The following is a 27,087-nucleotide window of genomic DNA, read 5'->3' as shown; positions in this document are numbered from 1 at the left end:
AGTCTCTCTCAAGGTACTCAAAGCCACAGGACACTGTACTTGCAGGGTATTTAGCTGCTCACACATCTTTTAACAAGCACTGCCAAACACTGGCTAAACATGTTCACATGTTACACAGAAACCTGCTCTAATCCAGACAGTACAGGTTCTTGACAAATAAACAAGAAAAATCCCCCAAACCCAGGAACTGTAGCTGAGAAATTAAAAGCGACACCAATGAACAAACTATCTGAATGTAACATAGCAAAGAGTTTATTTGTATGACTTAGAAAAGGTCTCCAGCAAAATTCACTGGACACATATACATGAAATATACAAATGCATACCAAAAGAAACCCAGAAGGCACACATTCAGCCAAGAGGCTCGTTCAGAACCACTTACCATTTCACACCAGAAAGGAAGAGCTGTGAATTCCAGCTTCATTACTCTCTGTCCAAAACCAGGACTGCAAGCGTAGGCCCCATGGTATGCCACACAGGCCAGCAAACCTGGGCTGACAAGCCAAAGAGTAAATGAGATCTGGAGAACAGGCGTCCTCTTAGGACTGTCCAGGGTCAGGACGCAGATGCCAGAGAGCTAATCTTGTTCTTTAAAATAGCAACAGAACACCAAATGTCTCCCATCTTTCCCACCCCCTTGGGAGGTTAGTGGCTTGGTTGCAAGAGGTGGCATCTTGGGCAAGGACCAAATGATAGCTTATCTGATGACTGCTGTAGGTACTGCTGTACCTCCAGCCTCCGCTAGCAGACTTCCAACAGAATTCTTAACCACTGCTCCTTGCCCCTCTGTCCCCCAGCACACTCCACCACATTTTATCTGGAGAGTGACAAGAGACTGATTTTACAGGTCACAGCCTTGAGTTTCTAGCACTCATCAAGAACCACAATTAGCAAAACTAGTCAAAATAAATGGGGTCACCTCACCCAGACTCAGATCTGTTGCCATAGGAGCCGCCAAATAGTCCAAGTTCAGCTGATCTTATCTTCAGGGAGGAACAAGTTCCACCAGAGTCTGAAACATCCACTCTGGATCAGCAAGGCTGCATGCATCCCCAAAGAGTCACACTGAGTTTAAGGAGCAGATTCATATCATGCAAGAAGGCAAGTTTGCTCTCTCAAATTAAGTAATTAAACAGTGCGTGATAAGCCTAAGGAATTCTACTAGCCCCTGGAGTAAAGGCATGAGACTTCTGTGACAGGGGAAGGAATTTAAAAACAAGGGAACACTACCTTTCAGCAACTGGTGTGGCAACGAAACAGAAGACAAACAGATGAGAGACTCTCTGGAAAGGAGATCCTGTTAGTTGACAAGGTTAAAGTAAAGCACTCTCACATCTGTCATAGGAAAGAGAAAGTAAAGCATGCTAATAAGTAAGCATAGAAAGAAAGGAACGGCAAGTGAAATCAGCCTCTCGGACTGTTTGTGAAATCACTCCACCCAACATGAAGCAACAAAGACATAAAAACAAAGAGATAGAGGACTTCCTGGAAAACCTGACCATCTATATCAACATGGTACTAATTAGTTAATTAACCTATTGCACAATTAAAAAATAAATAAATATTTTAAAAGTCTGGGAGAACAAGGAAGCACCAGATGACAATGATCCTATCAGAATGAAAAGTGGAACAATGTTGGCCTGACAAACTTATCTCTGATCTCTGCTAACAAAGTGAAATAAATACAAGGAGAGAAAAAATCTCCCAAATATCTGGACAATAACGGAAATATGGCAAAATCAAGCCATTTTAGACATCCCTACAAACAAACAGTGAGTAGCTTTTGGCACACGAGCCGTACACCTGAAGCCAACAGGATAACTCATGTATTGTTACTTCTACATCCAAGTGATGGTGTCATTTCCAACACCTCTTTTCTCCCATTACTAGGAACAATTTTATAAAACACTGCTGATAATAGGAGCTGACAGACCCCGCTGTAAAAGTGCAGCTTGTTCCCAGAAGGCTATATAGAATAGCTATATAGAGTAGCAAGCATTTAACCCACCAAGTGAGGATGAGTATGTTTTAACAGAGGGCACACCACCTTTGGTATTTTAGGGTCTCAAGACGTTCTGCAGAGTAAACGCAGAGCAAAACAGAGCTGCTTGCCATTCAAGTTAAATTCACTTCCAGGAAAGGCAGTTAATCAACCATCAATCAATCAATTGCATTTTATCGCCAGCTACAGACAGCTGTTTCAGTGTAACAACCACTACTGCAACCCAGCACCTGGAATAGTCTTTGGAACAGCTTGTTCTGTGTTGGGAGTGCAGCAGTTGCCTTTGCTGCGAATTTCTTGTGTAGGGAAAAACCCAAACAGTTTCTCTAAACAAGAGAGATGTTTTTCTGATGACTGAATAGTTCTTTTGCAAGTAGGTATGTTAGTTTTCAGGTGTCTACTTACAATTAGGATTTCTTTTTCTTGGGTATCACAAGAGGGCTTATTTATGACAGCAGCGTATGTAATTGAGATGGCAAGAAAGCAGAGCGAAACATCAATCCACACACTGAAGAAACAAAAACAACTTGCTTCTCCACTCTGTTAGTGGGTAGAATTGGAAAAGGGCCAGTGAACAAGAGGACAGAGGTGTCAATCAGGTCCCATATAATGAATAGCTACATATACCATGAACCTGCAACTTGGAAAACATGATGATATATATGATACAGATCTGTAAAATCACAAGTGGCAAGGAGACAAGGAATAGGGGTGGTCAATCACTCCATCTGACAGTGGAAGAATTAGGGTCACTCGATGAAATCATCAAGAAAACCATTAAAACAGACTGGCAATGCTTCTTTTTTCATACCACACAATGAACTCAGGGTTCATTGCCACAGAACGCTGTGGAGGCCAAAAGTAGAGAAGGGTTTTTAAAAAGGGACCAAGTGCATTCATTAAGGCCAGGTCCAACAGGAACTGCCAGTTCAGAAAGTCCATAGACTTCTGGGACAGTGTCAGAGAAAGACCTCTGTATACAAGCTTTATATTTTGTGCTACTGTGATCACCTGTTACTGGCTATCCTCAGACACAGGGTGGCAGATTAGATGGCCTTTGGTCTGATTGCATGCAATGCTTCTTACGGATCAAAGCTCTTAATTTTGGCATGATTTAGAGTTTGGAAAGGTTAACGTAAAAAAAAAAAGGAACATTTGAAAAGCTTGTATGCCTCCTCTGCTTCCTCTTTCAACCCTCAAAATGTGCTCCTTAATCATTCAGTTTCCATGAATGGTAAAGTATTGCTGAATTAGGAACAAACAGGATTTTGTAACAGCCACTGAAGGCTGCATTACTGCCCCAGATCTGCCCAGTCCCCCTTATAAGGCATTTCTTCTGACCTAGTCTCAACTGCAGGTTAAACATCCCCCTATATTCCATTTTTTGTCTTTACTACATACTTGCTAATCACTTTGTTTGGCTGCTATATTTATGACATGAAACAGTTCAGATACTAATCTGTTGGCCTCTGCTAGCTAAACCCTTCTCCCAGACCACTCATTTCTGTGTGGATAAGTGACAACAGGAATCTACAGGAAGACTCCTTGTGGACAAAGGATTGCTACGCTGTCTGTAAACATCCTTATTTCACCCAGAATTTGCCACTTCGATTGGATGTAGCCTTCCAGCCAGTCAGACCAATACATTTCTGCAGTGCAGTAGCGTAAACAATGCAACACAGTGATTCTAGTCTGCAGCTAGACAGACTGATGTAGCAGCACAAGTAAGTCAGAAAATCTCCTGCATTTATCTGGACACAGAGTGAGCTCTGAGACCAGTCATCACAGTTGTTTTTATATATAAAATATGTGTGCACACAGACATGTGGACTAATACATTCATCACTAACCCTCATTTAAGGGACCAACCATCCAAAGTCTATGCTTCACCCAGTAAATGTGCTTTAACTGGGGCTGCCAGGTGCATCCAGGACCGCGCAGTGGCTTTACAGACCACTGCGTGAGGTTATGGCTGTAGGTTCAAAAATCAATCAAGAGGTTACTGTTCCAGCTTGTTCAGTCTTCAGTTCTCCAGACAATCCTTCCCAATCAAGATAACACACAGGTAGATTGTTTGGTTTTATCGCTTGTAGTGGAGTTTGGACCCACGTTACCTGGAATGAAAAGAAGTTAAAGTAATGTTAAGTAAATAAGTCGTGGATAAAGTTTGGACTCACACTTCAGTCCTCTCTTGTTACTTACAATACACCTTTTGTTAGACCTACATTACTCTGCACTCTCTCATGGTTTTATTTCCTACTACTGTGAAAAGAAGAGACATTAAAATAAGAGCAAATTCAGCATTTACTGTGGAGAAAACCACTGGAGAAGTATTTCCAGGCTTTGGCCTGTACCCAGGTGAGCTTGTGGTACTCTCAGGTCCCAGTTGGCACTGAAAAACAGTCTGGCCATGACTTGGGTGGGAGGTTTTCCAAAGAGTGAGGTATGAAAAAAAAAGTCAGGTCATCTCATCCATTTGATCCCCACACACATTCTCAGTAGAGGTTTTTCACATCCTGTTTTAAACATCTCAAGTGCCAGTATTTCCACCATTTCCTTTGCAAGACAAATCCTGAGGCCTCAGGGTCTCTCACTTAAGTAGCACAGTATGCTGCCTCAATTTTTAGGATCTTAGGTTTTTTTCATTGCTCACTCTATGGATTCCTTCTGCTCCCAGTATCTGTACTTTTCAATGCTTGCACTGCTGTCTGATCTCCTCAATTACAGCCAGCTGTTGGTCTGGATGCCCTGGCATATTTTTTTCCAGCACTGTACTAAAGTGTGTTTGCAAAGGCTTTTGCAAGGAAGGGAATTTGTCTGTGCTCTGAGCTCAGCAAGGCTTACGTGACCTATAGCCCAGGGCAGTACGTACCGAGAGGGACTGCCCTGTGAATGCAGTCACTCTGAACAAGGGCAGACCCCACGCAGGTATTTGTACAGAAGGAACGTATATGTGCATCCCCCGAGCAGTGGGAGCCAGTGGCCAGTACGGAGTGAGAACAGGGAGGGAAAACTGCCACAGATCATGGTGACATGCTACTGAGAAGTCTCAACCTTGCTAAGATGAGGGAGCTTTCAACCCAAGCACTGTCTCTGAACTGGGCTTCAAGTGAATAATTTTTCATGTCACTCTCTTGCTTGTGTGTATTTCATCAATGTTTTCCTCACCTGTAGGTGATAGGGAAGAGAAGATCTCCCTCCTCTCCCCCTCCTTCTCTCCACCTTCTTCCACACTGCAACTCCTTGATATCCACGTGGGAGGCTGCACTGCAACCTGCCCCCACTTGTGTGGCTGCTCTGTACGCTGCTGCCTCCTCCCCACACCTCCCCATGGCATTTCATTCTACCTCCTGTCCCCCCTTCGCCCCATTCTGTATGCTACTACTAAGTTTATCATTACTCCTGTCTCCTCACCACCCCTGCTCCCCTCCCTGTCTGTATCACATTCAAGACCCTCGTGTTTACTTTCTAAAGTGTCTGTGCTCCTCTGCTTAATCTCAGCTCCCAACTCCTTTATGCTTCTCACTTTCTACTCTTGTCTTCTGAGCTTTTTCTACAGATCCTGCTATAGTTAGAGCAAACACCCTCCTTGTATATACCCAACAACGTTCCCTTCTTTCTCTTTAGAAAAGAGGTTGAAAATTCCAGTTACCACCTGCTCATGATCCCATTTCGGCTGAAAACCACTGGTGGTAACTAAGCAGCTGTTCCTGCGGTATTGCTGTGCCCAGTGTAAATCCCATTTCCTGTTGCAAGAAGCACCCAAAACTTTAACACAAAATCCTGCTATTCAGTATGTGTGTTCTGCAACCAACGCTCACGAGGAGTGAAGGCCGATGTACGGAGCAACTCAGGATAGCAGACCCTTCTGAACGAGCCCACTTTGCTTCTTGCAGGGGAGAAAACAAAACAAATGGGCAGCGCCTTCTAAAGGCACACAGCTTTCAAACCCTTGCAGTATTTCCCAGAAACTGCACACAGACATCAGTGTCTTTGCTGATCACAGTCTGCCCAGCAGCAGCTTAAAATTAACAAGATTCTGGTCAGGTTCAGAGCTGCTGCTGTTGTGTTCCTGAGCGGGCAACAGAGAAATTCAAGAGTTGTGTCAATTTGATGATGTGGTTTAAGAAAGCCTTCTAAGACAAAGCACAGAGTCCATGCAGTCTGCTAGGACAACATGTCAGGATGTTCATTTGGACACTTAGTTTGGGACATTACTATCTGTAGCCCTTGTATTTTCTAGGCTCCCAATTCTGACTTGTAGGTATCCTTTTCTAGCATGTAAATACTGAGTCAGATTTTCAGCCTCTGTCGCAGAACGCACTTTCATCGCTTCCCAGTTCAGATTCTCTTCATCACCATCTACTCTTACAAGACTGAACCTGACCTTTAGCCTGCTTGAATAATGTCTTTCAATTACTCTGCGAGCTACTCGGGCTGTAGATTTGGTCTCTCTATGCGTTTGCAAGGTGGGATGTGTCTCTGTGGTATGACAGAATTAATAGTGACTTTGGAGGATGTGTGCACAGGCAGGCCCACAGGGCTTAAGTGTGCTGTTTAATCTTTACAAAAGGTAAGGGCAGCTATTTCAAACTGTGAAGCTCTGAATAATTGCATCCCAACCTGACTGCATACCAAGCACCTTCTCCCTCCTTCATTTCCACTTCTTACCTCCCTTCTATCACACAGAGTATCACACTATCAGTTTTTACTAGAGTTGCTCAAAGACAACTTAAACTTTAAAACTCAGTCCTACAGTTACCCAGAACAAAGTGCCTCCTATTTTTATCTTGAAGCTGGAACTCTATTCCATGCCCATGTTCAAGAATTTTTTATTATACCCTAATGAAGCATGCACTACTGATCAAGTAGCTGCAGGATCTTCTGGGTAACTCATTTTTTTTCCTCTTCCTCATGAGTGTCCCTCTTTCTGCTGCGCCCTCTACCATCTCTGTTCACATGCCACTTTGGGATCATTAGACTAGAGCAGCTTTCTCTCAAGAACGGTGATTCACTTCAAAAGCAACACACAAGCAGTGATCTTCCTCCAGCCTTTTACACCACCGTACTTCAAAAGCTGTGGAGTCTCCCATTGCCACCACGAACAGGCATTAACAATTTGCATAAAACAAAAAAATACTTGCATGGACTCCTTGGAAAGACTTAGCAGGTCAGGAAGAGCACAGCGGGAAGGTTGGCGTGCTGGACCTCTGCGCCTTCCCTGCACTTGTTCTCAGTTCTTCCTTTCCCTTTACTGAAAGAGGTGGCAGCCCTCAGGAAGTAGCAGTAGCAATAAATAAAAGCTGAACATAATAGCATGATAGTGTCTTTGTGGAAATGGTCCAGACCAAGCATCAGCCTGTCTGGCACGGATCCACTGTGTTAAAAGGCACCGGGACATCCCTGCTGCCCTGACCGTGCAATGCCCCAGAAGGGCACAGTGCCCCACTGCTCAACTAGAGACATCAATCTCTCTCCTGCCTTAATCAGGGCCTAATTTCATCACGACATTGCGGGAATGGCAGGCTGTCTGCTCTAAAACAGCTGACAGTGAGAAGCGTAGGGAATCGCTGATATTGCAAAGTGCTGACAAATCAGAGATTACACAATTCTGTACTCCTGTCACTAGAGGGTAGTGCAAGCCCTCAGGTCCATTCCTCCAAGAGGCAATGCCCATACATCTCCCCAGAGGTCTTCACTGGGTTTTTTTCCTGGATCTGAGGAGTGGGGCCCAGCAGCACATACTGTCTGTGCGCAAGACAAAGTGATTTAGAGAGAGGACCTCTTTAGGCCAGGGTTTAATTCCGCCTCCCCAAATCCCAAATGCACATCCTAAAATGGGTCTACTATAGTCTTAAATAAACTATCCATGCCTTCTTAGAGTTCCTCTCTCCTGTGTTCATTTGGCATTTTTGAGTCTGTCCTTCATTCAGCCAGAAATATTTCTAAGAACCTAATCAATCACTGTTGTTAACCTTCCCAATACCTTGCTTTTCTTTTTGGTCTCAGGAGAATGTCTTTCCATTACACATCATGGCAGTCTCAAGGGAATTGAGTCTCTCTACACCTGCATTTCACATTCATCAGAGCCCAGAATGATCTCTGGCCAGACAAGTTGAGGAGAAATTTTCTCACTGGAACTAGTTTATTTTCCTGCTGGCACAGGATGTATTGACACCCAGCGCAGCTCACAGAGAGGAAGACAACCTGGCTGAGTAGTCCATAGATTTACTTCAACCTGACAATCCATCTAAAACATTGGGAAGTTAGGTATGAACCCATAAATTGGGAGAAATCTGTGTCATTTGTATCTTCAACCGGATGAAGCCTTGGAAGGACTTAGTGAAAATATCAAACATGCATTAGCAAAGAAAGTAAAGTTGAGATCTAATACTTCTCCATAGCTTCTATTTTTGCGACCTTCTCCCCCATTTCAGAAGGTGATAAAGGAGCAAATTAAAAAGACTTCCACCCTCTCCTCCACTCCTTGCCCCCTCCCCTCAACATAAACACGTTTTCCTCTCTTTTCCACCAGTAACTTGTCACAATAAACACACTTGACTAAACCCCAATAAGGAAAGGAGGGGTTTACACTGAAAATCTGGCTGCACCCTGCTAGCCACTACAATAGTGAACATACTGCTGCTGTTTCTTAGGGCAGTTCACTTCATGACCTGTACACACAACCTGTTTTACACAAGGAGACATTTGTCTTTCTCTCCCTTTGTCCCATACCTGCTCGCTGAGAAGTATGAGAAAACATTTACATGAGAAGTACCAACTTTACAATAAGACTGCCATTAAATTGCCTTCAACTTAAATTGCCTGTATCATTTGATACAACTTCAACTCTTCTTTGATCCCGCTGCTTTTAATATAGAGGAATTAATAGGATCTACTCATAGGTGCCTATATTAAATATGCTTGCACCAATCAGCCAAACTCAGAACAAGGGACGCAGAAGCAGAATGTGCTGGTAGAAGAAATTTTACCTGAGATGCCTCCAGTGCTCCGAACACTGGCATGGCCAATGCTGAGCCGCTCATATTCCAGTTTCATGTTTCCAAGGTCTTCCCCTGAATGTCCTTCACTGGCAAAAGAATTGGCCTCTATGCTTGAGCCTGGAGACCGTTTGGCCTTGCGACTGAAAAGCCCACTGGCAAATCGTTTTCCTTGCTTTGAATTGGCCTGTGTGTCTTCTTTCTTCACATCACGAATAGACTCTCTGGATTTGGATTTATTTTTCAGGTCCACGTGGAGCCGGGAAAACAGTTTCTGAGGGCTCCGATTCAGCTTGTTCAAGTTCTCCAGAGGTGGATCAATTTCTGGGAACTCCTGCTCCAATGTGACTAAGTCATTCAGAAACTGATTTAACCGCTTCTTTGACTCACTTGTTTCCTCCTTTTCCATGTTCCCCTCATTATCCTGCCTGTGCCGTGAAGCCCAGAGCATCATATCACCACGGGTTGCCCCTGCCACTAAACCATACTTGGGGTTAATGAACTTCCGAGCCACGGTGGAGGAATGAAGGCCTGGCTTCCCAATTCCAAGAAGGAATGGGTTAGCAATACCCAGTTCCCTGTAGAAATTAACTTCCTCTGAGATGGCATAGAGCTCACGAAATTCAACGTCAAACATCTCCACATGCTGTCCTGTCAAGACTAGCAGGATGTTTCTGTCAATGTGGGATGAACTCCATGTGAAGCTAAGAGTAGGAAACAGAACCAACATTAGATTTTGGGTGCATACTTGACACAGCCCACCAAATATCATCTAAGACACTACATGGGAATATGTAGCATTGTGCCATTTGCCCTTGCCAGGGTGGGTCAGGATAGATAGATGAAGCTCACTATTATTGTTCTTCATTAGGCATGCAGATCTGGAAGAAAAGGCCCTAAAACTCTGAAGGACAGTTTACCCTTTTAAAAAAGCAACACTGCATCAACAGGAGGATTCTCCAGACTGAAAAGCTCGCTGAAGAGGACTGAGCGCAGTGGCTGGTGGGGAGTCCTTGCAGACCACCACCTGATGCAGCGTGGAACTCTCTCTGGCCCACTGAAACGGCATGGGCATGTTCCATTCTCTCAGGAGCAGCTTGTGCTCTGTGCCACCTTCTCTGTCGTCCCACCCCAATTTCTACAGATGCCACACAGATTACAGGGGCTGGGATAAGAAAGGGAATGACACGGGAAGAAGACTTTCAAGCAAAGCCACAAGCCATTCTTTATGCAAAGAATGTAGCTTTGCCTTAAGCAAGAGCGACCCACCTGTATGATCCAGTGGCCACCTTTTCACCATCCACCATCAGGAATCGGGATGCCAACGTGCCTCTGATCTTCCCTGCTGGCATGTAGAACCCAACTCCTGTCACAGAACGTACGCGGATATTCTAACAGGGAGGTGACAAGACAAAATGTCACAATAAATAGGGCAGAGAATTAGGTGATTGCCAGCTCCAAGTCTTAACATGTCACTCACATTATCTCACTACTTCTGGGACTACAGCTCATTTTGTATCAGCCACCAGAAATCAGAAGGGCTGCAGAAAGGAAAGCATAGTGCTGTAAGACCTGTTGTCATCCCCTGTCTATGCGAGTCACTCCCCTCCATCAGTTTATAGCCCTGTCCAGTGGGTCAGCATCTTTGTGACACTGCCTGCTGTCTTCAGCTATTCATCTTAGCCCACTGGCAAGACAATGCTTTCAAAATCAAATAATCCTCCACCTCCAGTCCTGTGCTGTAGCTCAGAAGGCCCAGCCCAGTTCAGGGGAATGAATCAGAGGAAGTTCTGAGTCACGCCTGCACTCTCTGAATCCTGATCCCTATTCCGCGGCACTCGTGACCTCTTCTCCAGATTACGTTAGCAGGACCACAAAACCAAGGAACTTTGCAACACCTGTGCAGTGCAAAGGACACAGCTGCTTGGAGGGTAACGTATGAGACAGGTCTATATTAGGTTCTTTTTGTGCTTGTGTTCTGACTCCTAACAACACACGGCTTGACAAAGCTGGGCAAATTAGAAGACTGGACAATTTAATTATGACAGAAGAGAGGAGGAAACAATTCTATTGCTCCAAAGATAGATGTTTCCTGTCTGTTATAATAAAAGGAGAACCCTGACCTTTATAATTTTGCTAAGAACCCCAAATAGTTACAGTGACCACCCAGATTCCTCACTGTTTAATGGAGAGTGGAAAAACACAGAACTTTTTTTGAACAAAAGGAGTAGGATAAGTGTCTCTGCTGATGTCTTGAATAGATCAGCAAAGAATTTCTGAAGAAGGGGAAGGAGAAACTTTTCATGAAATGAAGTAATTAGAAAAAGATAGTACCTCTCCCCAAACCTCCTGTCTCACACCCTTTGACCAGGAAACCTGAAAATTATAAAACAAAGCACTACCAGGCACAGAGAAAACACAGGTTTAAGGTTACATGATTTTCAACAACAGATGTGTGCTTGCACTTACTGTAAGTATATATTTGCACGCTGGACTGAGTGTTTTTCTGCTCATGGGTCCCGGCTGCATAAGGCTGGATTGCCAGACTGTTTAACATGAAACACCCCGCCCCCCAAAAATCCAAAAGCATTGTCAGTGTGAGTTTAGAGCAAATGATCTTGTTGCTCTGACACAGAAATTTAGACCATTTTCTTAATTCCACCATCTGTTTCTGTAAGAATTTTTTAACAATGAAAAGCTAAAAGGTATTGTGATCTGTAGTAGTAACTCCAGGGTTGGGAGTCAGATAGTCCCAAGCGTAATCACAGTTCTGACACTATTTATCACACTGTGATGTTCTGGGAACGCCAATTCACCTTTGCCTCATTCTTCCCCCATCTGCAGAGCAGGAGAATCATGAGGATTTGGCTAATGCTAGCACAGCCTCAGATCCCACAAAGAGCTAAGTCCTATTATTATAAACCTCACTGACAGCTTAAATATTGATAGGCTATAGAAATCAGCATGCAGGAACAAGTGATTTTAAGAATGCAGATTTCCTTCAGAAAACAGTTTTCTGAATATAACTCTTACCTTTGGAATCTGCTCCTATTTCCCCCATTAAAATACAGCAGTGGCAGTACAAATTCTGACTAACAGTAACTGATGATACTACTATTTTGCATTCATCTATTGCTTGGTCTGTCTGGAGTCCTGTGTGGGCATTAGCTAATTAATGCTCCCGACACTGCTGAAAGTATTATTACCCTGCTTTAAAGATGAGGAGCCTGAGAGAGAAAAAGATGAAGTGACTTGCCCAAGGCCTAGCAGCGAGTCATGTGTGGGGGATGCTGAATGCAGGTTGGGTAGAGCACAGGAGAAAGTGTGCCCTTTCCAGTATTTAGAATAACATTTGTAGTTGGCTGGCTGATCACCTGAAATCATATTTTTTCTTTGCTGAGTAAAGTTGGATGTGGGATTTGCCAAATCATGGAATATTGACTGCAGGTTTCAAGGAAGACCTCCATTTTTCAAATCAGCCAACAGCTTTGACACCTTATGTAACTTTGTGAATCAAGAAGTATCAGCCTGTGTGAGCAGAAAGTTCCTTAGCATGTAACAAGTTTGGATTTGATTGTGTTTGTATGTTATATCGACTTCTTTTGGTGGAAAGAAAGCACGTTTGAATTTCTGCATTAACTGAGCTACACAAAACACTTAGAAAGGCACAGAGGGGATAGAACCAAACAGCTGAACACATAAACCTCCTTGAACAAAGTAGGCACCGGAGTGCATAAATACATCTTGAAATGCAGAAAACAAGCACAAAGTCATATAAACATCGAGTCACTTAACAGGTTATTTGTATAATGTTTTCTGCCTTGAAGGATCTTGGAGCATTTCTAGACTGATAGATCAAGTTGTACAGAGGAGGAGCAAGCCTGGGTTCACATACTGAAGACTACACAACAACAGAGGAAAGACAAATATAAATGAGGTGAGACTGCAGCCAGTAGTAACAAATATTTAGGGTAGAGGACCAGTTATTTCATCAGATAGAAGTGACCCCTCCAGATCCGTACTGTTGAAGAAGCCTGCTTAAGGTTTGTCATATTCCTGGCTTACGGAAGCTGCAGTCTGCATTAAATTTCCACATTTCCTTTGCACAGGCTTGCACCACTCCTTGCCACAAGCAGTGACTAACGTCTCCCTGGCAGCAACTTAATACGGACTGGTAACAGTCAAGCCTGACAGAGCATCCAAATGCAAACAGTGAAGGAATCAGTCTTTCTTGCTTTATTGTGACGCACTTTTAAACCTCACCCTGAATCCACAGAAAGTTAAATCAGACCCAGTTTAGAAAGTCAGCAATAGGTTGTGCTGTGACTGACACTTAGTTGTCACTTGACAGGCCTGGGCAGTAGTGCTCACAGGCTGGGATTGAGGAGGGGGGGTACACAAGACAGACCCTAACGGGAAGCATTTGAAGTACCTCCAGAAGGGAACCCTGTGTGTTCCTTCCCTCTTAGAACAACAGCTGATATGTATGCTCCAAAGCAAGCAGGGATCTTTATTTCAAGTTGGGATGGATGGCATGAACGACCTCAATAAACTAGCAGATGTAAAACAGATTAAGGAGAGGCAACAGACCAAAGCATTAGCTGATAGGTGACAGTGATTCAACAGTCCCTTATATTGATCGTGTTTTTCAAAATGTGGAGATCCGCTTTCCGCTGTCCCTGGAAAAATCAGATTCTTTCAGTTAATAGACTCTGGTGGGGTAGCTCCTGTCCTTTGTTCTCTCATACTACTGCTTCACCTGAGCACAGGGCTGAGGGGGAGGGCCCAGATATCTGTTATTGCCCACTAAAATCCTAGATGAAGGTACCACAGAAGGGGGGAAAGAGGAAGAGAGAGATGGGATTCATGTGGACAGGACCACAGTAACAACAGTAAAGGAACTTTCCTTATTCCTGGTCTGCAAGGTTCTCATTTCTGGTGATCAGACCTCCAGGTCTGAGATGGGTGGTAGGTGCTCATCTTACACAGGGACACAAAAGCAGCCACAATCTGGAAGCGGCCACCAACTAATGCTGGGAAATACTGTGGACTTATCCTGTGTGTTTGCCCTGAACAGTTTTGGAAAAGGCATGCTTGTTGACAAAACAGTAAAACTTGGAGGTATTCAAGTAGAAATGGATGGAATGCAGGTAGCTGGACCTCGTCTGCCAAGGTCATTACTGGGTATTACTCATTTGGGTCTTTGCAAAAAGAGAGCCTTGTACTCCCATTTTCAGAGACTTCTGTAACAGACAATTAAAAAAAACCAACAGCACTGTATTACATTACATTCAGCTTCACCCCCACTTAAGTTAGGAATCAATGAGGAAAGACATGAAATACTGAAATGAAATTCCAAAAATTTCTTAGGCAGAAACTTCTAAGAATTCCTGGAGTGAGGGGAGGAACTCCTTACATGTTGGGAAAATGAATGTAAAAATTAACATGAAGGTGAACTTCCTGCAGGTAACTAATTCCCTAGGCTTGCCTGGAGCTCTAGGTGAACTCCCCATCTTTGAGCAGGAGCGTCTGTTACTGGGGTCTTGGTTAGCAGAAGCATGGGGAGAAAGAGAACTCACCTAAAAACTGGTGAGAACCCTCACGCTCAGGTCAACAAAAAGAGGAATTTGTGGCGCTATGAATTTTGTATCTGTGAGAACTTTGATTCGTTGTGATCTCTGAAGAACACTCTCGTGTCAAACATAACAGAAGTCTGGCAAACCATGTCCTGTAGGCTCAGGAAGCCATATGACTCATACACACAAGACACGCTCTTACTAACATCCCAGGATGAATATGATGATGGTTGAATTTAAATGCATTTCTAGTGATCTCTGGCCTTCAGACAAAAATTGAGGTTTTCTCATTTCATGCTTGGAGTCAGTAAAGATGTTTTTGTCTTTGCAGAGTGAGGTTCTGTCTTCCTACAGCAGTTTCCCTCCTGTGAGACTGTCAGCAGATCCTGATACCTTACCATCTCAAAATGGCACCATAGCCAGGAATTTTGTGAAAATGCCTACTGCTGTATGTAGACAAAGGGCAAAATCCAATGTTAACAGTAAATCTCCCTGGACTAGGACTGTTGAAGTATTCACTCTGTATTGGATGAACAGGGCAATGGAAGCAAAAGGGCAGGAATCACAAAACAATCTGAGCCTATGGCAGTGTTTCATCTCTCTCTCTCTTTCCCTGGGATCAGAACTTGCCTCAAAACTGAAAAGTTAGATCCTACATTGCTGCAACGTTCTGAGAAAAAGCCATCCTGTAAATCTTGCCCAAGAATTCTGAAGGAAAGGTGGGAAGAAGGGCAAGAAGGAACAGTATGCAATTCCGTTGCTAACAAACTGTGGCCTACTGGTGAAAATCTTTTAGAAAAAAGCAAAATGGTTATGCAAAAAGGCAGTGTAAGGAGAGAATGTTTTCCCTGTTGCTGAAAATCTGTAGGAGAAACTCAGACAGCAAAGCAGATATCAGGAGAATGATGTCATAAATAAGAAATGGGTGAATGAGAGAGTTAACTGCACTAGAGTTTCTTGTTCTTCCTCAGCAATTCCAACATCCTCCATTATCAAGCAATGCGAGACAAAATGATTCTGCCTGAACATGACCAGAGGCCCAGCTTGCTTTCTTGCTTTAAATCTGGGTCTTCAACACTAAAAGTTCCAAACAACCCTCGACCCATTACATCAATGAGTTGAGGGTGGGGGGAGTCCTCAAGGGGAAGCCTTAACCTTGCTTGAGATTCCTTGGATATCTAAAGCCGTGTGTCAGGGGAATCATTATGTGATGATTTCTGCCATACTGACCCAAGCAGCAGCATAGATACACCCAAGGCAGCCCTGGGCAGGGGACTAAGAGGCCATCTTCCCTGAGAGGCAAATGACCAGTTTCCCCTTACAGGAAGACTCTTCCCAGTCCTTCTGTAGTACCATAGACAGGAATAAACTGCACTGACCTTAAGAAGATTAACTAAAGCCTTAGCCACACTGGAGAAGGAATACAACAACCTTAAGGGGCATTTAAGATACAGTATGAGATAGCTGGGAGAAGAGGGGAAAAAGTTGAAGGACAGCACTCTGTGGGCTGGAGCTCGGCAGAAGAGTGAACAATTAGGTCAAAGAAGGATGTTAAAAAGTTCTCAGTGGACATCCTTCGGCTCAGCTTGTATTTGGGCTTTTTTTAGCTGAAGGAGTCTAATGAAAAACATAGCAAGGGCTGCTGTGAAAGAAGGGAAGCACAGAAGGGACACAGAAGAATTTTCTCCTGCTTTTGATGGCATCAGTTCGAACTCTGCCTCTTTGGAAAGGGTAATGCAACTAGGCTGCTGCAGGACCTAGCCACTGCTGTAGCATGTCGCTGTGACGATTGGTTTTGGAGTGTCAAGTCTGCGTAGATACCTATGGAGAAAGAGGTAAGAGGAAAAGCAGAAGGGGACTGCTTACTGTTTAAAGATGGAGAAGGCAGACAAAAAGGAACTCACCTCTCCGTAGCACTGAAAGTTTTTCTAAAATGCCATGGCATCTTTTCATTCACTCTATCTAGGAGTTAAAATATGCAGTACTGAAGGCATCATTCCTGCACATGATGACACGGTGAGAAGAGTACTGGGAAACAGGCACCGGAGCAAATGGAACTGCTGCTGTGATTTCACAGTTCTGTAGCAAAGAGGCTTGAGCCTAGGCCACAGAATACCCCTGAAGCTTGAAACAGGTCTATTATAATGATGTCTGTGTCTTGCTTTCAAAGACATCAGAGGAAAGAAACTTCCATCTCTGTTTTGGAGAAAGATGAGAAAGCTGCTTGGCTGGATGTCTTTTTTGATGAAGTCCAGAAACTCAGAGCAGAGTGGAAGTTTGCAGGAGCACTGTTCAGATATATGCAAGTCATTTTCATCCAGATTTAAGATGGTTCTCCTAAAATGGTTAATATGAGCCTCTATAATCCTCAGAGCTTTTTGAGTTTTGGTTGTGTTTTCTTTTAAAATATTAATTGAGTATTTATGAAAGATCTGCCCTTCCTCCAGGCAAAAAGGCACCCCCACCCCCCTGCTGCTCAGAAGAACAGTTGGATCACAAGAGGGGTGAGCTGGAATCCCGTAGATTGTTTCCGACCTAACAACTTTTTCAGTATTTGGAACAAGTCTGTAATAGTGACAGTGACTAAAAAAACATGAAAAAAACCAAGGAATACAACACTAACTCTAAACACACAAAGGATTTCAGTCTGTGTGTAATGTATTGAGATCCTACTGAGGCTGACGACTCCACTGTGCTGCATGCGCTATATGAAGGCGTACACTGACATGGAACTGGGGAGCAGCTACGCTCCTCAGTCCTTTATGTTCTCAGGCAAAGGAGGACTATAAGCTCATTCACTCCCAGATTATTACTGCTGGATAGGAAAGTCTTGATTTCACAAAGTGTATGTGTCCTATAACTGGGATCCCTACAGACAACAACTCAAAGAGCTACTCTGGACTGTAGTTTGAATCCTTGCATGGGAGACCCACAGGAATTTCCTCAGACAATTTTCTTCCCAAACAGGAATTTTTAGGTCACAAGAGCCAAGAAACTACACAGACCCCTGTCTCAGGTGAAAGGCAAAAAATCCAAATCTTTCCTTTCTCTTTCTTTCAGTATTAGCAAGCCACTCTCTTATCCCTCTATGTCCCACCAACCCCTGTCTAAGTGCTGTGATGTGACTTGTACGAAGAGATGTGTTTGTCTGTCCAAGTGAGTTCCAAGATTCATCACAACCAAAAAAGGCCACTGACCTGCAGGAGACAGTGGTTCAGTACTGAATATCTTACCCGGATCTGCAAGTCACTGAGGTCAAGGCATCTGCACATTTCCAGAAAGAGCTTCACACTCTCCTCATCTAGGATTATATAGACTGGGATCCAGCGCTTGTAAGCTGCATCAACAATATCACGGAAGATGTCCCGGTCTGTAAATACATCCATGACCACTGCAATAATCTGGAAACAAGAAGACAGTAGACAGACAACTGAATAAAATATTAGGAACTGAAAGGGAGGCCCATCATACTGGTGCAAAATAAAGGAGAGCACTGATACCAGAATATGGAGGAGGATGATACAGGGGAGAAAAAAGTACAGGGATGTACGTGCCCAAGCACTACCAATAATCTTGTAATTTTCTGGCTTGGCTCCTGCTGCACTTTGGAAGGAACTTAATAAATGTCTTTGAGAGTTCTCCTCCTTCTAGGGGAAGATGGCTTATTTCAGCAGCCTGAGGAATGCCAAAGCCAATTACCTAGTTTTTCCTCGGTATTGTGAAACTTTCGTTGTGTCTGTAAGGATCCACTTAAACAAAGAAGAACAGTGAAAATAGATTGAAAAAGAAGAGTGAAAACCATAGCTCAGCTCTAACACTTAATCAGAAGGTGAGTAATAGAAGAATGAATGTGCAGAGGAATCGGGGCCTGAATCTTCAGCCATGGTGCATAGTGCAGACAAGAATTTTATTTTCCTGTTTTTTCCCCATTCCTTGTGAGAAGTCTGCTCTCAGGGCTGGCTTCCTGAGTAATGTCTTATGGAGCTCAAACATAAACACCTCATATTTGCCAGGAAGGGACTGGAGTGTGTGCTCAAGGTTTGGAGGCAAAATGATCATTCCCTCTCTTCATGTGTATGTTTTTTCTGGTATAAAACTAACCCCTCTTTCCAGGCATAGATTTTACATAAAAACAAAAGGTTGCACTGACGTGACAGACAAGCCTGAACATTCATAGTATGAGTAACAACAAAACCAAGAAGGTTATGGGCAACTGTAATGCTGATCTCTACATGTTTTGTCTTTCTCTCCCTTTCTGTATCTTTTACACCATTAGAAATATCAATTCACTTTTCTGCCTGCAAGAGTTATTCTCTCCAACATTTGAAAGGTTATGAATGAAGGCAACTATTGTTTTCCTAGTCCCACTGAGAAACACCAACTTGCCAGGTCAGAGCTCTCATGCTGACGGTATGCTGGGAATAGAGTTGCCTAAATTTTAATTTCCCAGGCGCTGGGGTCACAGTGATGACCCAAGCTCTGCTGAGGACGGCGCATACAGGTGTGAATGGAGCTGAAGACTGGATCAAACAGTAGGATTTTCGTCACTTGAAGTTTGGAAGAGGTGCAGCTCATGTTGCAAGAGCCCCCTATGGAAGGGGGAATAATTCCCAGCAGAGACCTCTTTCCTTTGAAAAATGCCCTTGAACAAATTGCTTTTGGGAAAGTGACGCCACAGTAAATGTCCCCTACTGTGTTTGCTGAGTCTCTGCTTATACGGCCAACAACAACCAACACATCTGCTCCGTCAGGCTCTGACTGGCGACAGTGCTTACGCAAGCTTTTCTTTGTTAGAAAAAGAAAAAAAAGAACTGACATCATTGCGTTTATGCTCATCATTAACATGTAGTTTCCTGATATAGGTGAACTATGGTGGAGCTACATTATTATATTAATAATAAGTCCCTCAATAACTTCTGCTAGGCAGAACTGGATTTCAGGTCCAGCCTTGGTTCTCACTTCCCAGCACAAAGCAGCAAGATGCAGCGAATGTTACCAGAACCTCTGAAAATTAAAATACAGTGAACTTGTGCCACTTTATTCCTGAACAACTTCATATACAGGCAGATTATAATTTAAGGCATGAAGAATTCATGCATTAATTCAGGCCTGTTATGCTTCCCCTCTGCTCCACACACTGTGGTATGGACGTAGTTATTTAGGAGTAGGAATGCCAGATAATATTCATTTGAAGTAAGAACACCCACATAGGGACTTGATCAAGAATAGACAGCAGAAATGTGAATTTGTTTTCTTTCCATCCCCTCCATTTGCAGTGAGTGCAATGACTGCAGAAATTACACCACGTCCTGGACAAACCATTAATTGTTAGTACTGGCCTTGCAATATGAAGGGATGGTTCCCTCCAGGCTTTGGGGCCCTGGGTCAGTTCAGGCTTCTTTGCAAGGCTGTGGACTAAACCCATGAAAACTGCAGTCCTGTACAAAAAGCAGATGAGCTGCCCTGCAAATGGCACTTCCAAGCCAGCAAAATGTGCAGTGGGCAACCCCTGTCGTTACGTTAGTCTTCTCAAAGCCCTGCCAAAGCTGGTCACCTGTCAAGATTGCCTAGGAGAGCTCCCAAACACAGCAAGTGAGAGCATGAGTGTCTACCCCTGCAAGGGGTTTTCCCCATTCCTCTACTTATCCTATGGATTATAAATTTATCTATAGGACCCATAGGTGTGCCTAGCTCTTCATAAGTATTTGAAGATTGGCAAGCATTAACTTGCCAATCTCATTGCGGCAAGGTAGCTTAATTAACATATGTTTGTAAAACGCTGATGATAAGCCACCCACAGACATGTGCCACATATTACTAGTATCTGTTTAGACCTGACCCTCCCCCCCCCCCCCCCCCCCCAAAAAAAAAACCCCCACCAAACCAAAACAAACCCAACAAAACCCCACTCTCTTCTGCTGAATGAAAAGCTGCTACCTGGAGACTTTTTTCCCAGGGCCAGCTCACTTGAACACAATTGGCATAGTTATCTATGAAAAGGACCATTAAACACTCAAATGGCTGTTAAACATGAAACCACCTTCGGGCTGGGAGGGGCACAGTTCATCCAGTCAGTGAAAAAATGAAAATCTACAAAGGAATTAATTACTTTTAGGTGCCAGGCCCAGCTATCGAAAAGTGCAAAGTTTCCCAGTCCTTGCACAATCTGTAGAGGCATTTGCAGCAGCGCAAAGACAATGTGAAGTCGCACTAAATCGGAGTGTAAGGATTTTACAGCTTCTGGTTCTATATGACTGATAACACCAGTCGCTGAACAGGATTATGGGGTGTGCACATATTTGTGCGAGCAGGGAACTGAGGAGATCACCCGCTGGATTAATGCCTCTCTGGAAAGTTTTCTGTGTTTCTCAGCTGGGGGGGGGGCAGGAGGCAGGTGGAGGAGGACATAACTGCTGAGTTGGAAAGCTGGAAAACAGAAAGCAGCAAAACTAAGAGCAGGAATGAGGTCTCTTATGCTGTTACCCCCTTTCCACAGGAGGGATGTCAGCTCTGAAGGGGACCTTTTCCTGGGTGGTGTTCCCTGGAAACTTCACTCACACCTCGAAGAACCTCGTCATTGCCCCCACCTCTTCAACGCAAGCCCTCGTAGCATCACGGCTGGTTTGTTTTCCTCCCTGAGGTGCCCTGTCACCACTAACAGTCCTTTCCAGCCAAAGATAAATAGGAGGAGCAGCCGCATATTGTCCGAACTCTGGCTGCTTGCAGTCCAGGCTGGACGGTGCTGAGACCGCATAGAATAAACCCAAAAAACACCACCCCTTAAACAAGCTCACTGCCTTGTGTTTAACTAGGGCTACCTGTACGTACAGGAGGGGTGGCTGTAACAGCACCACGACCCGCCTTCCCCTGAGCCAGGGAATCGGACTAGGACAGGACAAACTGAAACAGAGGTAGAAAAACAATTTGGGGGTGTGTGTGTGCAGGGGTTTAACCCCTCCCGGGTATCAGCTTTGGCAAACCATAACGTGACCGGCAACAAACCGCCAGGAAAGCCCTGCCCGGTGGGCGCTGACCAGGGCGTCCTCCCGCTTCGGAGGGAACCGGCGAGGAAAGCCCCAGCGGCGGTGGGCTCTTGCCTCCCTTCCACCCCGGGATCCTCCCCAAGCCAGGCCCTTCGCCCGGGTTCCCCCCGGCGCAGAAGACGCAGAGGGGTGTCCCGTCGAGGGCAACCGCTCGGTGTGGCGGCCGGGCCCTACCTTCTGCGCCTGCTGGATCATCTCCCGCACCACCTCCTTCAGGTGGGGTGAGCTCTCCTCCTTGCGCGGGTGCGTGAAGAGGGCCACCCGGCTGATGCCCCGGTAGAAGGTCTTGTCGGTCCAACCCAAATCCAACGGGGGCACCTCCGTGTCCGAGCGCTCGGGCCAGTAGGCCAACGAGAGGGTCTCACCGCCGGGTCCCCGCGCCGCCTTGCCGCTCTCCCGGGGGTCGTCGTATCCCCGCCAGCCGCCCCGCAGGGCTTGCAGCTCATGACTGGAGAGAAAGTCGCGGAGCTGCTCCTTCCTCAGGGCCTCCCGGTAGGCCGCCTCGCCCCGGGTCACCAGCGTCTCCAGGGCCCGACGCTGCTCCTCGCTGTAGTAGAAGCGAGCCTGGGCCTCCGTCACCTTCTCGTTGATGTGCGACTCGTCCAGCAGAAGCACCTGGGATTCCGCCATCCCGCCGGCGGGCTACGGAAGGCTGCGGAAGGAGGGAAAAGCGGAGCCGGGACCGCCTCACCTGGCCTGCCCGAACCCGCCCTGACGGGTGGAGCGGCCGCGCCGCCCTGCGCCGGCCGCCCCTCGCGCTCCCCTGGGGACGTAGCCATCCCCTCTGTCCTACCCCTCTCCCACACCCGGGGACAGGGGTGGCCCCCCCCCGTCCCCCGACCACGGCATGGCCGGCAGCCGGGGTCCCCGACCACAGCGCTTGGCAGAGAACCAAAGCCTGGGCCGCGGGGGTGTTTGGGTGTGCTAACGCAAAAATCTGTTTGAAAGGGGTTTCCCCCCCTTTCTTCAGGCGTGGCGGCCACCTGAGGGGCGCGAGTGGGGAAGGGGTGGGGGGGGGGGGGACGCGGGCAGATGGGCCACGGTGGCCGCAAGCCGTGGGGCCGCCCGCTGCGGCCGGCTGCGAGCCGTCCGCTCTCCGAATCCGCTCACGGAGCGGCGGCAGCAGCTCAGTGACCCCCAAAAAGCGGGAGGTGGGCTCTCTGCTTACAGGTGGGACGAGGAGAGAGCGATCTGCCCCGAGACCCCACCAGGCTGGCGTCAGAGCTGGGAATAAACCAACCCCGCTCCCAGTCTCTGGCTGGGAACGCGAGTCCCAGCTGAGAAACTAGGGGCTGTAATGTTAAATTACGATTTTTTGCGTGGTATGCGAGAGTTGCTAGGGGCCCTAATCAAGATTCAGGCCCCGCTGCGGTTCGCAGCGCGTAGGTACACAAAGGATAAGAAGCCGTGCTTCCCCCGTCAGCCCAGGGACAGAGCTGGCGGGGATGAGCAAAGAAACGGGGTAAAGGCAAGGCAGTGGTGAAATACAAACGTTCAGAGGCATTTGCAGTGCTTTACATGTGTGATTAGCCCTAAGTGCTCTCATGCACGAAAAAACCGTAGGAACAGAGCTGCTCTTTGTCTCCTCTCTATAAGCAATTGCCTCCGCTCAGTGTGAGTTAGCTTAAAAATCCAAGGATGAGGTGGGGCACCGGAGCTCATCCTGTGCTGTTCCTCTCCTTTAGGTAGAAGGGAGTATTTTAGTATTCCAGACTTTCATCAATAGCTTTTCCTAGCATGAAATTCACTTAAAATTTGAAATTACACTTTGCAGAGGTCTACTCCTCTGCCTACCAAGTCCTCTTTAAAAATTATTTTCAATATAGGTTCTCTTTAGCCTGATTTCCAATGGAAATGAGGCTTACGTGGTCATGGTGTTTGCATCTGTCTGCCTGTCTGTCCATCTCTCTAATAACTTTTGAGCCCACTGGCTGATTTTGAAAAAAATTTGGCAGAAGCATAATTACATCCCTACAGATTTTGTGAAAATAAATGGCCTGATAGCAAAAAGAGACCCTATCACAGTCCCCAACAGGAAAAGTTACAACATGGGTTCATGCCTTATTAATTTCAGATATTCCATAAAATTGAAAACACTAATAAGTGCCTGATCTGTATGAAAAGCTTCAGATGAAGTTTATGCCATCTTAGACACCCTAGTCAATCAACCACAACACACAAATACACAGGAGATATGGCTTTGTTAGATCCAGTGCTCACTAAACTACTTGGTGTGGGTTTTGGGTTTTTTTTTTTTGTTGGTTTTTTTTAATTTTAATTTTTATTTTTTTTCTGTACCAGAGGCTGCCATCAGCTCTGCTATTTCATGTGTGGCTAAATAAAATCTCTTTAATCCTAGGTGCTCTATTCATTCGTATCTGCACAATGTAATCCTTTGTGTTCAGCTAAGGCTACCACATGAAAGCAATAGTAGGTTCACAAATATATGCTTAGTTTTATATATAAAAGCAAGCGAACATTTCCCACATCCAAGTAAAAGCAGCAGAGATTTTTCAGTTTGTTGTGATGAAATGTTTAGCCCACATCTCTCACTCTAAAAGACAAAGTGTTGTCTGTGTGTTGATATGATAAATAGGGGCAAGGAGCTGTGCAAAAGCTGAGAGACCCTTTCCCAATGCATGAATGTGTCTCGTCCCCCCCTCCCTGTTCTCGCAGCAATACACCCCGACCTAGGGTATTTCCTATATGGAGTTTTTATGAGGTCTGATGATTCAGTCCCCTTTGATATACTCTGACCCTCCGGCTGACAGCCTCGCCGCAAACACTGGTAGAAGGGCTGTGCAAACTGCCCTCTCTGTCACAGAGGTAACCCACCCCTGCAGGACTGGAGAAGAAGAAACGTGGCAGGCAGGGTGGGGGGAAATACCTGTACCTGTCCCTGTCCCTTTGGGATCAAGGAATGCATCCCGGTTTCCGCTCTAGAAGAGGGTCATTATTGTTTCAGCTCAGGTTTTCCTCTCTGCTCTTAGCACTGGCTCAAGAGAAAGAAGAAAGGAGAAGCCTGCTTTTGAATTGGGCCGAGGCAGCTGCAAATCCACACAGAACTACACTATCAGTCTTTTGATTTATTTTGATCCTGGAGATTACTTGCTGGAGGGGCTGCGTGTGCGTAGGCAGGGTTGGGTCTCTTTGCTTTTCGTCTTTCTTTGGGTGTTGTTCCAGCCAAGTCCTAGTTAAGGTCTTGCTTACTTTTCTGGTCTGGCTCCAAAACGTTTTCCAAAGGATGTAAACTAACCTATCAGGAAATATTGCCTCTTATTGTAACCCTCCCCCAACCCCATTAGAGTGCTTTAAATCTTCTGCCTTCAAAAACCTCCCACGTATATTCTGGTTACTTGGGCCTAATTGCTTCACTTTCCTTTGCGAGGCAGTGCAGGTTGTGCATTAGATAAAGATATGACACCTTATACTTAGCATTAATTGCAACTGCGCTTGTCCTGAGCATATGCCTCTTGCCAGTCCTTCCTGTGTAATTTCAGTCCCTAAATGGCCCACCTCATGATATATTCTTTGATAAATTTCCTAGCAGTTTTTCTTGCGACATAAACTGCTACAAGCTCTTGTTATAAACCTTTAGCAATAACATTCTGATGCCTTCCCCCTTACCTACACCTTACTTCTCCCAAAAGCAGTCAGCATCTACATGCAAAATAGGAGTAAAAACAGGGGCAGATATAGTAAAAAGAAAGTATCATTTTTTTGCTAAAGTGGTTGAGAGTTGTATAGTAGAAGCCTTTTTTGAGGGCCGGTATCCTCCAAAACAAAACAACATGATTTACCAAAATGTCTCTGATAACCATACTACCTTTGGGGTTTTTGTTTTGGTTTGTTGGGGTTTTTTCCTCCATAAAAAGCAGCAACAGGTTAAAAATTACTTTTGCAAAGAAAACAGGTTGGCTTAAGGGATGGAGGATACAAGAGTGTTTTTCACTTCTCAGTGTCCCAGCTGTAGGTTAACCTGAGGTGATGGGGCTTTGCCGTCTTGAAATGGAAGGGTAAATAAATAGGTGCCTGTGCCGTGGTTGTTATTAAACACTATAACTCCTTCCCTGTGCTGGCTGGCACCACAGCAAGACTCCCAAAGACTTGGTGGAGATTGCATCTTCTTGACTCTCTTCTCTGCAGCCGGGATCCAGGAGTTTGTGGGAAGACTACTACGTGCGCAGCAAGCCGCTCTTTGCTTGTCCCGAGTCTGAAATTTCATTTGCAAGGGCTGCCAACCCAGCGCAGGAATGGGTGCATTAGTCACGTCCAAGTGTTAGCAGAGCTAAAAAGCCTGAAACAAGGTGATTTCAGGGTGGAGAGGAAGAAGTGTTTGCCTTCAACATTCTCCCTGCAGCGACCCAAAGAACTGCAGGCAGGTGTGTCACTTCTGCAGCAGCAGTGACAGACTGCAATCCAAAGGATGAAGAAACGCTTTCAGATGCTTCCTTTCTGTCATATTACACTGCCTCAGGGAGAAAACCTAGCTGCTGAATTGGAGAATTGCCGCAACTGAGTTAAGTGCTTCTAGCCTCCCACTCAGTTTTTCAGCTGTTGTTTCCATGTGAGAGTAAATAGGTAAGAGAGTCCTCTGAAGGGAGCAGAAAGGAACAACTGCGTTCACGGGAGCATTTCTTGCAGCAAGGTATTTGCTGACTGAGCATGCACAGAGAGGCCTTTAGCTGTTTTTCCTGGCTGCTCCCATTCACGGGGCAACAGTTTGAGGCAGTTTCCTGTAAGAAATAGTGCTGACCCATGTCTCTTGCTTAATCCTTCAATTCCCATATAGGCAAGGACTCAAAACTGGTTGCAGTTCAGAATTCAGCTGAGCTACCCTGTAGGGCCTTGGCCAAGTTGTCTGCTGTGCCTCAGTTCCCTATCTGTAAATGAGGAAAATACTACTCTACTTCACAGGACTGCTACAGGGAAGAGCTGAAGAAACAAAAACCCAAACCAACATCACCTATGTTTACTTTGGTTTCTCCTGCAAGGCAGAGAAGAAAAAAAAAAAAAAAAAGACAGCTGTAAAGTCCCTTTGCACATGAGCCAAACCCTGAATGGAAGCTCTTGCTAAAGAAAACAGTGAGGAATAAGCAATGCAGTCTCTGAATAGGATGCTTAATTGCAGCTATAATTATGTAGCTCTCAAATCACAGTGTGCTTTATAGACAAAGGAACACCAGGAATGGGGGTGCTGATAAGTTAAGGCAGCAACAAGTCTACAGCATGGTGTACTTACCTTTGTACTGGCCACCTGTCAGTGCACATTGCTACCGACTCTTTGGAGCAGAAAATGCTCGCGTGAGAGTTGATGGGAAGAGGAGCGGAGCGCAGAGGGAAGGCTGGGGTGGGTGTCCCAGGCAGAGGCTGGAGGGGTGAGGAGCAGACTGGCAGGAAGCAATTAATGGGATAATCTTGATATGGTGGAGCAGGCCACCAGCCAGCGCAGCAAGATGAGGTGG

The 27,087-nt window shown here is 45.3% G+C and overlaps 1 protein-coding gene across 1 annotated transcript; it reads right to left on the bottom strand.

Annotated features, from left to right (window-relative positions):
* Positions 1 to 3,981: 3,981 nt before the first annotated feature.
* FAM83F (family with sequence similarity 83 member F) lies at positions 3,982 to 22,267 on the bottom strand. Its single transcript, XM_049821973.1, has 5 exons — positions 21,797 to 22,267; positions 17,813 to 17,980; positions 10,273 to 10,394; positions 8,995 to 9,707; positions 3,982 to 4,116 (listed from the first exon to the last, which is right to left on the bottom strand). The coding sequence occupies exons 1-5, from the start codon at positions 22,250 to 22,252 to the stop codon at positions 4,052 to 4,054; spliced, it is 1,524 nt and encodes a 507-aa protein (XP_049677930.1). The 5' UTR covers positions 22,253 to 22,267; the 3' UTR covers positions 3,982 to 4,051.
* Positions 22,268 to 27,087: the final 4,820 nt, after the last annotated feature.

The sequence above is a fragment of the Accipiter gentilis genome, chromosome 18 (genome assembly GCF_929443795.1).
Source record: "Accipiter gentilis chromosome 18, bAccGen1.1, whole genome shotgun sequence".
In the NCBI taxonomy this organism is placed as follows: Eukaryota; Metazoa; Chordata; class Aves; order Accipitriformes; family Accipitridae; genus Astur; species Astur gentilis.
This window is presented reverse-complemented; position numbering and strand designations above follow the sequence as displayed.

Coding starts and splice junctions, on each gene's coding strand:
- FAM83F (XM_049821973.1), bottom strand. CDS start 22,252: ATGGCGGAATCCCAGGTGCTTCTGCTGGACGAGTCGCACATCAACGAG. Junction 10,395..17,812: donor TCAGTGACTTGCAGATCCGG/GTAAGATATTCA, acceptor CCTCCCTGTTAG/AATATCCGCGTACGTTCTGT. Junction 9,708..10,272: donor GTGGCCACTGGATCATACAG/GTGGGTCGCTCT, acceptor TCCTACTCTTAG/CTTCACATGGAGTTCATCCC.